We start from the raw sequence: 12387 nt of genomic DNA on the forward strand, positions 1-12387 counted from the left end.
ACTCATAACCATTCCCAAGTCTTAAGTATATGCGAATAAGTTGTCTGGAAATGCCTAATTCCTGTATTAATCTCTATTGGCATTTACGGGTGTCTAATATTAAGATTGATAAAGTGAAAATGACATTTTCGCAAAAAAACTAGGATTAGCCATTCGCTTGACATCGCAAAAAAGTTTTGCCCCAAAAATGTCTCTAGAATTTTGATCAATACTGGCGACATTTTTGAGTTCACACATTGCAAACTATTGCGAAAATAATTGCGACTTTTTAGGCGCATTTTTTCGGGGCTTGATCAATTTTGCCCCATGTATAGGTTTCCAGAGGCGGTTGCAGCGCTCGGGGCAGGTATTGGAACACAGCCTTGGGCGCTGCAACCGCCGGGGGGAACCTTTACATGGTCCCCTAACGGCGGGATTCCCTTCTCCTTCCCTGCCCGGGCGACGCAAACACCGCTGGGAACCTTCTCCTTCCCTTATAACATGGTGATGGTTACATCATTTGGGATGCTTCAATATAAGCATTTAATTATGTGGTGGCAATTTACACAGCCATTATCAGATATACAAATTAGTGTACTGTTTAGAACAATTTTAAACGTTTCCAGAAGTAACTAACAATTATTAAAAAGAAACGATAGGTAAAGACGCATCACACCGCCTATGTAGATTGTATACCTATAAAGATTAGAAATTAGAGAATGTTGTCCATTTATTCAAAGGTTTTCTGTGCAATTCCCATGACTTTGCTAAAAAATCCTAAAGTAGACTTGCGTCCGAGTGGGATTCTGGGAACGTTCTTAATCTTAACAACAACAGCACGCCCCACTTATATTCCAATTTCCAAACAGCGTTTGCCGTTTCGTCACTCTCATACTGACGACGTTCTGTCAGATGTCAACAGGCTCCGCCTACTTCGAACTGCATGCCGGGTAGGCGATTTCAAAATTTTCCCGGGCCGTTGTGTAGTGCTTTTCGGCCAGATTTTTACCGTGCCGGTTGCGTGACGCTGTCACCCTGCCCCAGCATGGAACAGCGCGACTCTGGTGATCACGGTGACCTGCCCCGGACACCACTGGACCCCGAGATAGCGGAGCAGTATAAGCGGTGAGCAAAGGCTGCCCTGGGATTGTGTGCATTTATTGTACACGTGTGACGTATATGTGCTTTGTTGTGTGTATCTAAACAGACCCCATATACGATTCCATCCTTATACAAACCCATGATTAGTGGATATTAATCCAGCTGTTTGGTTCTTTACTTTGTGACATAAAGTTTTTGTATTGCTGCATATATTTTCTGCAGTTTTAAATGGAAGTGTTATAAAATGCTATCATTGTTTAAAATCAAAATGAAACGCTTGTGAAGTAGATTGAGGTGGAAATTGAAAACAACTTTCCAATTGACTACTTTTTGTCTATTTTGCTTGGTTCTCCTGGTGTCTTTGGTTGAAGAGCACTTATGGGAGCTAGCTGTTAATTAATGGCTGCACATATATGTCTGTCATGTCTTACCTTGTGTTCAGCTAGCTCCCGGTAGTGTATTGATGCTCCTTTAACAAAGTATAGCAAGATAATGATTTTTTATTAAAGGGACATTAAACACTTTGAGGTGGTAATATATATATATATATATATATATATATATATTCTGCAATATACTTTGAATTATTTTGTACCCTTTTCCTGTAATTCCATTAAAAAATTGTGAGCTTTTCCGTTACTGTTAGAAATGAAAGTGCAGAATACTGTTATATTCCACACAGCTATTGGCTGCACACTCTAGTGACCCAACTAAACCTATTCCAGACATCCCAACCTGCAAAAGCTCATTTCAGGGAGGTGGCTTCACCCGCTACTGCGCCGCCGCCGCCACCCCCCTCCCAGTTATATATTAGACACCTCGAAACCCTAAATAAGAGATACTTATCATTAAAGTAGCTTCCCATTAAAGGCACATAAAAAAAGTAGCTTTATTGCTCAATCACATACAACAAACCTTTTTCCCAATGATCGTACGCTTGTTGAATGCTTAAATATTTTAGAATACGAAGTTTAATTACGTGCAGTAAATAAGGTAGTATTTGTGTTTTATTAAAATCAGTGGGGGCTTTATGGTTACTGATGCTTTGAGGGTTCTATAACGTCCCAGCAACTAAGGCATTTCTTAAAAAAAAAAAAACACTTTTCCGGATTTGGGCCACATTGGATCATGGTACTTGGAGTTTCAGGGAGATTGCACTCCATTTGCTGGCATCAGGGAGCTGCTATTACAATCAGGGAGACTCCCTGAACTTCAGGGAGAGTTGGGATGTCTGCTATTCCTAACTGGGCACAGCAGAGTAGGTAACAAGTTACAACATGGCAGCTCACATTGTTTTATAGACACTTTATACCTGTTTTGTCACTATATAAACAACTAATAAAACTTTTTAAAAATACATCTTTGTTATTCTCAGACTAATCTTTTCTTTGGCTGTATCATTCATGATATCTAGCATTTATTTAGTGTTTTAATGGTCTTTTAATGCACTGTGTTCTTTCTCTGTTGGGATGCAGAATGCATCCAGTTCCTGCCCACTTGGTATTGAATTAAATCTAAGCTTGTGTATAGCTCAAAAAGGCTGCTCTAACATTCTTGTGCAGAATCAAGACTTACTGATGTAAAATATGTTATCTGAGGCCATGGTAGTGTAAAATATTATGGGCTCAATTTAGAATAAATTGTGACGTAAAAATAAATATATATCACTACTGACTAAGGGAAATATGAAATTATAGAATAATCCTAAAATCAGCACCTAAAGTGACATTACAGTGTGAGAATGCTGTTTTATTAGAATTTTTTTTTTTAAAGGGACAGTCTAGTCAAAAATTGAACTTTCATGATTCGTATAGGGCATTGTTTCTCAACTGCAGTCCTCAAGTACCCCCAACAGGGCAGGTTTTCATTATAGCTGAACCAGTGCACAGGTGAAATAATCAACTGATGGTTTAGAGCAAGTAATTAACCATGGTGTTACTGATTATTAAACCTGTGCACCGGTTCAACTATACTAAAAACCTGACCTGTTGGGGGTACATGAGGACCAAAGTTGAGAAACACTGAGATATGCCATTTTAACCTTTTAATGCCGTTCAATTCCGTCATAATTACACTGGGCTTTAGTGCCGCTCTGACGAAATAGAACGTCATAACCGTTTGCTGTCCTAAAGCCAACGACGCTTCAATGATGTAATCGCGGTCTGGAGGGTGTGCCCTAGCGTCACAGGGACGTCCCCTGACCCGATCCCATCATTGAAATCTCGCGATCGCGTGCACGATCGTAGGATTTCAATTTGTTTACATCAGAACATTGTTCTGATGTAGACAAATTAACCGGGTCATCAAAGGGTTAAACATCTTTCCAATTTACTTTTATCATCAAATTTGCTTTGTTGTCTTGGTATTCTTTGATGAAAGCTAAACCTAGGTAGGCTCATGTGCTAAGTTCTAAAAATAGAAGGCACTTATAATACCCAAATATACCCTTATAAAAGGCCATCAAAAAGGCCTAGAGTCCCCAAGAACCCTTGTTTTAACGCCTATATAAATTTTAATAGCCAGGTGATCACTGTGGTAGTATTGATCACCAGGCGTGAATAAGTTAATTTATTTACATAGAGGCTCATGGGAGTCCCCTGTGTGAAGATCAGTTACAAAACTATACAGAAAAACCTTAAAGGGATAGTCTACTTTAGAATTATTTTTTATTTTTTTAAGATTACCCATTCCCCAGTTTTGCATAACCAACATGGGTTTATTAACCCCTTTACCCAATAGGACGTGTGTATGTATATATGTTTGTATGTATAGCAGTACATTGCCAGAGAGCATTTACCAGCTGTTTAAAGATACAAGGGAAATGCTAGCTGAGAGTTGTGCTGCCCCATCATCCATCCTGCATTCAGAATCCGAGCAATTGCCGACATTACAATCACTTAAAATGGTACAATTTTAATAACCCAGTCTCCCCTAGCAGCAGTAATAAAGTCAACAGTTAGCTACTTACAAACATCCTGCAGATGGTGTACACCATGCTGCAGACCGTGTATATGAATCGGCTCTCCCAGAAGTAAGCACCAAACACAGGGTAGTTGTGAAGGTGTTAGCCTTGCATCTCTCTCATTGGAAGTAAGAGTCAAAGCAGCTTTTGAGGGCACTATGTTGTAGTTTTCTAAGAGCAACTAGCACTCGGGACACTTGTGCAATAACTTACAAATTTAATTCTGGACAGCTTATCCTGCTCCAACTTAAGTTCTTATGAATCAGAGGGTCCCATGGTGCCTTCACTCTCCTCTTACTAATAGTATTGACTTATTTTGCAACCCTTCCTCCAATACCTCAGCCCCAGCAAATAATGTAACCCATTCACACCCACTTCTGTTCCTCCCTGCAGCCAAGCACCAGACAGCATGCTATAGGGAAAACAAACCACAATGCAACTCATATAGAGCTGTGAGCCCAGAAATGCTTATTTACTGCAGAGATGCCACTCAATCACTTATTTACTTACTTGCAACAGATTCTCCTGTCAGTGTGCAATGTGTGTGAACGGCTCATACATAATCTTGTATATTTTTTATTTAAACATATATACAAGATCATGTTTGAGCCATTCACACACATGGTGCAGTGACAGGAGAATCCGATGCAAGTAAAAAAGAGTCTCCTTTGGAAAGTGTCGTAAAACTTACCTCTGACACTTCCAAGTTACAGATCCTGCTCATATGAACAGCCCCCAGGGCTGCACCCCCCCCCCCCCCTACTCGCACAGTATTCTGAGGCTTGTGGTTCACTTCATTGTGGCCTGAAAACTAACCAGCCACACCGGGCTAAATTTAGGTGTGGCAGTAACTGCTACTAATTGGTCAGTGAGGCAAGTGGGAAAACACTTTGGGGGACACTTGGGAGATCAAAATCTGGGCACCAGGGATTAATTTCAAGGTGCCCAAATTTCTCGAGCCTTATAATAGCACTATTATAAGCGTTCCAATTGACTATACAGTTCTCTGCTTAAAGGGCAATTCCAGCCCAAATTGAAATCCACATTGATACATTACAGTTTTGAATAGAAGTATTTTTGTAATATGTCTTGGCAAAAATGCTTCTAAAAAAAAGCTTTAACTGTTTTGTTTTTAAGTGTGCACAGCATTTTAAATACAGCAACTGCTCAGAGAGCATAATGTTCCTGGAAATTACTCAATTTGCTAATTGCAATGACATGATACAATTCCCACTGGCACTCTGAGCAGCTGCAGTATTTAAATTGCTGGTGCACTGAGCACATCTATCTATGCTTCACATGCATGTGCAGAGAAAAATGTTAACCCTAAAACAGTGAACTTTTTTGTTACTTGAAGCTTTTTTGCCAATTCATGTATATTACAAATGTTTCTATTCAAATATGTAATTTATTTATGTGCATTTAAATTTTGATCGGAATGTCCCTTCCTGTGGAGCCCTGCCACAACAAGTTTTTAAGGTAAATTAATTTTCTGTAAGTTTGTGCATTTCAGATATTTTTTTAGTTATTAAATGCTAACATTTACTGTCCCTTTAAATATTATTATTATTAATATACACTGCCTTATAAAGGGATGGGAAGGTAAAAAAATAAATGTGCATGGGTTCATTTCAATTTTAAAAATGCTTTCTTTGAAATATATTTTAGTTACCCAAAATGCTTGTAGTAAAAGTCTGGGTCAGCAGTGACTTGTATGACACCAACGCAAGACACAGAAGCATTTTTGCTAATTAAAGTATATTGCAAAAATTCTACTATTTAAAGTGAAGGTCATCTTCACTCAACTGCCCCACGGCATCGGATAAACTTTGCAAAATGATGGTGGGTTTAATTCATCAAATTTTTTTTTAGATTTCATTATTTTTAAAAAAAATCTTTACCTTTTGAGCGCTTCGACGATAAGCGCATCTCTCCCGCCCGGCATTGTGTCAAATTGATTGACAGATGAAGATTCTTAAAAGAACGAATCCTTGGAAACAATGATTCATTCTTTTAAGAATCTTCATCTGTCAATCAATTTGTTAAAATGCCGGGCGGGAGAGATGCGCTTATCGTCGGAGCGCTCAAAATGTAAAGATTTAAAAAAATAATTAAATCTAAAAAAAATTGAATTAAACCCACCCTCATTTTGCAAAGTTTATCCGATGCCGCGGGGCAGTTGAGTGAAGTTGATCTTCACTTTAAAAATTGAAATGCACAGCCAGCTTCACACATGTGTACTGTATGTATAATTTGCATGTTGTATGTAGTTTACGATTCCCCTCTCCTTTTTTCTGACTTTCTCATCTTTGTATTTTAGATTCTTCACACTGATCCATTTGCAAAGTTCCATTTGGGTGAACTAATATGTTTTTGCTGATTGTGTGTGTTTATTTGGGATTGCACCTGGTAACTGTTTAACAAGGGGGTTACAGACATATCTAAGTCCCACTTAGGTACTGTAAGAGATACTAAAGCAAAAATTACATGAGCTAGTAAATTTAGATAAAGGGAATGCTTCCCAGTAATAACATACAAATAAATGAATAAATAAAAAACAAACTTCTGTTGTACTGATGCACTTTACTTACTTTCTCTAAATAAAAATAATATAAAAAAAAAAAAATACTTGCATTTAATATGTTGGTGACTAAATTCTCCATTCTCTCTCCTTTTACAGCTTTGTGAAGCAGGGAAAACAGGAAGTAAAAAATGAAAACCTGTTGAAATCAATGGAATATTTTCGGCTGGCATACAACATCCATCCAAATGAAAAGTTAAAAGGGCACATTGAAAAGATTGGAGCTGCACTTCAGGAACTTGATTTGCAGGGTGAGGAAGATGATGAATTTGTGGAAGTGCTAGACAGTGGATTGCTTCTTTACAAAGAACTGTATAACAAGCTTTTTGACCATCAGAAAGAAGGAGTTGCCTTTCTTTATCGTCTGTACAGAGATGGAAGGAAAGGAGGTATTTTGGCAGATGATATGGGCTTGGGAAAGACTATACAGATTATTACATTTCTTTCTGGCATGTTTGATTCTGAACTAATCAAATATGTTCTGCTGATAATGCCAACAACATTAATAAGTAACTGGATGAAAGAATTTGCTAAATGGACTCCAGGAATGAGAGTGCGTGAATTTCATGGCACAAGTAAGAAAGAGAGAGCAAACAATCTTGAAGTAATTCAGAGAAAGAGTGGTATTCTTATTACAACTTACCAAATGTTGATAAATAACTGGCAACAGCTTTCAACCTACAATGGAAGAGAATTTATCTGGGACTACATCATTTTAGATGAAGCTCATAAAATAAAATCTTCGTCAACTAAGACAGCTAAAGCTTGTTATGCCGTTCCTTCAAAAAATCGTATTCTTCTAACTGGAACACCTATCCAAAACAATCTACGTGAGATGTGGGCATTATATGACTTTGCTTGTCAAGGAAGCTTGCTGGGGACCTCAAAAACATTTAAAATGGAGTATGAAAATCCAATTACACGTGCAAGAGAGAAAGATGCCACACCAGGTGAGAAAGCTCTTGGACTAAAAATTTCAGAAAATCTCATGAAAATTATACAACCTTACTTCCTGAGACGTACAAAGAATGATGTGCAGGACAAAGTATCTAAGCAAGAAATACATGTTCATTCTAAAGGCCTTACAATGCCTTCTCTCACACGAAAGAATGACTTAATCATATGGGTTTATTTGTCGCCAATTCAAGAAGACGTTTACAGAAAGTTTCTATCTCTAGACCATATCAAAGAATTACTTATGACCACAAGATCTCCATTAGCAGAGTTAAACATTCTAAAAAAGTTGTGTGATCATCCTAGACTGCTTTCTGCAAGAGCTTGCATCCAGCTTGGGCTTGATGGGGATGATGACCATTATATTGAAGATCTGAACCAGCAATATGGAGAAAAGGATGATGGCCAGAACAGTGAAGGTGTTCATGAAACAGTTATGAAGTATGACCACCTTCCAGATGAGGTTTTGATTGAGGAATCTGGAAAACTGAGGTTACTTATTGATCTCCTACACAATCTCAAAGATGAAGGTCACAGAACCCTTGTATTTTCCCTGTCAAGAAAAATGTTGGACATTGTTGATCGTATCCTTAATAATCAGGGATTTACAGTCATGCGTATTGATGGAACAGTGCCTCTTCCAGAACGAGAGAAAAGAATAAACCAGTTTCAGAGGAATACTGCCTGTTCTGTGCTTTTACTGACAACACAGGTTGGAGGTGTTGGCTTAACTCTTACTTCAGCCGATCGAGTGGTTATCTTTGATCCGAGCTGGAACCCTGCTACTGACGCGCAAGCTGTTGATAGAGCCTACAGAATTGGACAGCAGGAGAATGTTGTGATTTATCGGCTCATTACTTGTGGAACCGTGGAAGAGAAAATATACAGAAGGCAGATATTTAAAGACTCGTTAATAAGGCAGACAACTGGTGATAAGAAAAATCCTTTCCGTTACTTCTCAAAGCAAGAGTTAAAGGAATTGTTTACTTTAGAAGATACTAGGACCTCCTCAACACAGATTCAACTTCAAAATATGCATTCAGCTCAGAGGAAAACTGACACCCAGCTTGATCATCACATTGCATTTTTGCACACCTTGCAAATTTTTGGCATATCAGATCATGACCTAATTTATACAAATGAGGCCTGTTCCCAAGATGATGATGATTGTGAAGATGAACATGAAGGACATTACATTCAACAAAGGGTGCAAAAGGCACATGAGCTTATGCAGATGGAATCTCAAATTAATCGGCAACTGATGGAACAGGTTAGGAATGGAACTGAGGGAGCATGGTTGAGGCAAAATACATTTCCTGAAAAGTCAAAGGAAAGAAACCTTCCCAATACAAAGCCTTCAAATCCTTTTCCTATAACCGTTGACCTCACGGAGGATGCAGTTGGGGATATTAGCTGCCAGATGACAAGTATGGTAATTGATGACTCTGTTGAAGTGGATAAAGAGTTCCCTCCTGCTCCATTTACCAGGGAAAAAAGTAACCTGCAAAATCATAATACTAATTCTGACTCTCTTGTAATAGAAGATGAAGAGCAAAATGCTGAAAGCAGAACTTCTAGTTCTTCCCAAAACATACCTTCCTTGAGCCCAGAAGAAAAAATTGTTACAAAAACAGTGGAGTCTTCTTTGGATTCTAGCAGTGAACCGATTAACCTTTATGCAAAAGATGCTCATGTTAATGTTTCAGCATCTAGTGAAAGCTCTTTAATACAAGATCATAATATGTCATTAAATATTAAGCATGTTAACAGTTTTTCTGGACAGTTGCATAACTCTGTATTTGAAGTAAGTGGGGGTGTAAAGGAAGAATGTACTGAATTTAAAATTTCTATGTCAAAGTCACATTTACAATGTGACTTCAATCTTGTACTTGAAGATTCAATTGCAAATCTAAGTCAGAATGCTATTTTGGATGCATCTGAACAAGAGATGGGAAGTGTAATGGAAACATCTGTGGCACCAGAAAAGGAAGCAATATTGGTGTTGGAAGATTCAATGGAAGAAGAAAATCCAGGGCTAATGGCACTTGAAACTTCTGAAATGTTTGAAATGAATGGAAATAGAAGTGAAGCAATGGAAAAGTCAAGTGTCAAACCACAATTAGAAGATGGTTATTTTGAGACTGTTGAGAAATTTCATCATGAAAGGCAAGAGGTTTTTGGGTCCTGTGCTGAAAACAAAGTTAATGGGAGTGAACATCGATCCAATATTCACATAGATAGTGAAGAGGAAGCAGATGAGGTCTTTTTTACTGGAAGAAAGAAAACTGTTAGAAGAATTTGCTCTGATAGTGAGAGTGACAATTCAGTCTGCAATGTTGAAGATAATAGCTTTGTGTTCTCACCATTCAACAGTCCTTCAATCAAGGGCATAAGTGCATCAACACCAAAATTAGAAAAAGCAACAGCCAAAATTTGGGATGTAAGTAGTGGCCCTAGACGCAGATCCATTGCATCTAGAAGATCTATTGTTCATGTAGCAGTAGAGGAAACGGATGATGTGCTTGAGTCTCTTGATGATAGCAGTTCATCAGATAGTGGTGAAGAGGAAGATGAACTTGTTGCACCTGAGGCCAAGGAGGCTGAGGAGCAAGTGTCTGAGTTATTGGAAGAACCAGCTGGTGAAACTCTGCCTCAGGATGAAAGTCTATCAAATGGTGCAGATGAGTATGATTCTGATAGCTTTGTAGTGAAGAGCTCTTCTGACCAAGAAGAGGACAGTAACACAGATGAGACGGCTAGTAACGTGGAACTTGGCTCAGGAGAACAAATGGATTGTCTTGCACCAGAAACGGAGAACTTTCAAGGTATTGCTTTAAATGAGGATCGTTATTCTACACTTGTAAAACATGGCAAGAAACTTAAAGAACAGGGCAATGTGAAGGAGGCTTTGGACTGTTTCTTAAATGCTCTTGACATAAAGTCAGGAGATCCTGAGGTTATGTTACTGACTTTAAACTTATACAGACAGATGTCTTAAATTTATATTTATAAATCTTTCATTGTATAGACTTCTCTGAATGCTTTTACTGTTTCCACCAGCAAGTACCACAAACTATACCTAGTGTAATGCTTTGTTTGACAGGACATGTATTCTGTACAATGGGATTCACAAAACTCAAAATTTAGTTTAGACTAAGGTACCATAACTAACTAAAGAAAGCTAATCAATTGCTTTCAGAGGTGTAATTTTACAAATGTTGCTTTCCATTAACCTACATTCCATCAACATTTATTTATTGCTTGTTGACTGGGACTGACATTTTAGTTTTTTCCATGACTGCTTTTTGTCAGATATATCCCTCTTCAGCATGCTAAGCATGTCCTCTTTCTAGCACTTTGAGATATTACTGTAAAATAAGATGTGCATAATAAAGAAAAAAATAAGTCCACAATAAAGTAGGGTAACAAATGTTTGACTGTGACTTTGTATTTTTCATTTTTTTTTTATTTGTGAAAAAGGTCATATGTACTAACAATTGTAGTTCCTGTTTTAATGTTAATTAAAATAGCCTCTACCAAAATATATTGGTCATCAAAAATGTTATGATATTGCTTCTCTTTCCAATAAATGTGACAGACACCAAATAGATTTCATGCACCTCTGCCTAATTATGGGTGCCATTGTTTCTGAAACTACGTTACACTCCGGGTATCTAAAGGAGAGTTGCTGCACTTATGCAAACATGTAAGGACTGGAATGCAGGGAAAGCTAAATTTCAACATGGTGGCACCGATGATTAGAGGGAGGTGGGAATAACTTAAATTATAAGAGGTATATATGTGCTGCAACCAGCATCTCCTGAGCCTACCTAGGTATTCTTTTCAACAAACGATACAAAGACAAATTAGATAATAGAAATAAATTAGAAAGTTATTTAAAATTGCATGCTCTCTGAATTGTAAGAAGGGGGCTGCCCAAACTATGGCCTATATACCACATCCAGCCCAACAGATTTTTTTTTTTTTTTTTTGTGGCCCTTAAATCACTGATATATTCCCCCCCCCCCCCCCCCTCCTAGTGGTGCTATCGCCAATGCAGTGCTACACTTTTTATTAGGTAATTGATGTGTGTTTGTACCTACCCATGAACATTTAAGAAATAAGTTAAATAGTAACTCATATTAAAGGACCAGTAAACACAGTAGATTTGCATAATCAACAAATGCAAGATTACAATACAATAGCATTTAGTCTGAATTTCAAATGAGTAGATTTTTTTTTTTTTTTCTAACAAATTTCAGTTATGTATATTTCCACTCCCCCTGTACCATGTGATAGTAATCAGCCAATCACAAATGCATATATGTATAGTCTGTAAATTCTTGCACATGCTCAGTAGAAACTGGTGACTCAAAGTGTAAATATAAAGACTGCACTTTTTTTTTTTAAAGGAAGTAAATTGTTAAGTTGTTTACATTTTCATGATTCAGATACAGCATGTAATTTTAATTTGATCAGAGTGTCCCTTTAACTATTTAAAAAAAATAGATTATAGTTTTATCTTTAAAGCATTACATTTAGGATAAGTGTGAATATAATGTAATCTATCCCATGGACAATCCTGCCATTAAAATGATGCAAACATCAATTCATGTACCTAACTCTAATCATGGGTGCTGCTATTATGGAACATAAGTTACGCCGCAGGTATCTGAAGGAGAGTTAAAGCACATGTGCAAACACGTCAGCACTGGAATGTATTGAAAGCCAGATTTCAATATGGCAGCACCCATGACTAGAGGTAGGTGGAGAATAGTCTTAATACTATGCTTACAAAATGTACCGTATT

At 37.6% G+C, this 12387-nt stretch overlaps 1 protein-coding gene across 1 annotated transcript; it reads left to right on the top strand.

Annotated features, from left to right (window-relative positions):
- Positions 1-930: 930 nt before the first annotated feature.
- Positions 931-11020, top strand: ERCC6L (ERCC excision repair 6 like, spindle assembly checkpoint helicase). Its single transcript, XM_053698990.1, has 2 exons — positions 931-1104; positions 6723-11020. The coding sequence occupies exons 1-2, from the start codon at positions 1025-1027 to the stop codon at positions 10573-10575; spliced, it is 3933 nt and encodes a 1310-aa protein (XP_053554965.1). The 5' UTR covers positions 931-1024; the 3' UTR covers positions 10576-11020.
- Positions 11021-12387: the final 1367 nt, after the last annotated feature.

This window comes from Bombina bombina, chromosome 1, assembly GCF_027579735.1.
Source record: "Bombina bombina isolate aBomBom1 chromosome 1, aBomBom1.pri, whole genome shotgun sequence".
Lineage (NCBI taxonomy): Eukaryota > Metazoa > Chordata > Amphibia > Anura > Bombinatoridae > Bombina > Bombina bombina.

What these genes read in the sequence shown, in the direction of transcription:
- ERCC6L (XM_053698990.1), top strand. Translation starts at nt 1,025, where the DNA reads ATGGAACAGCGCGACTCTGGTGATCACGGTGACCTGCCCCGGACACCA. An exon ending in ATAGCGGAGCAGTATAAGCG is followed by an intron (nt 1,105 to 6,722) that starts GTGAGCAAAGGC and finishes CTCCTTTTACAG; the next exon opens with CTTTGTGAAGCAGGGAAAAC.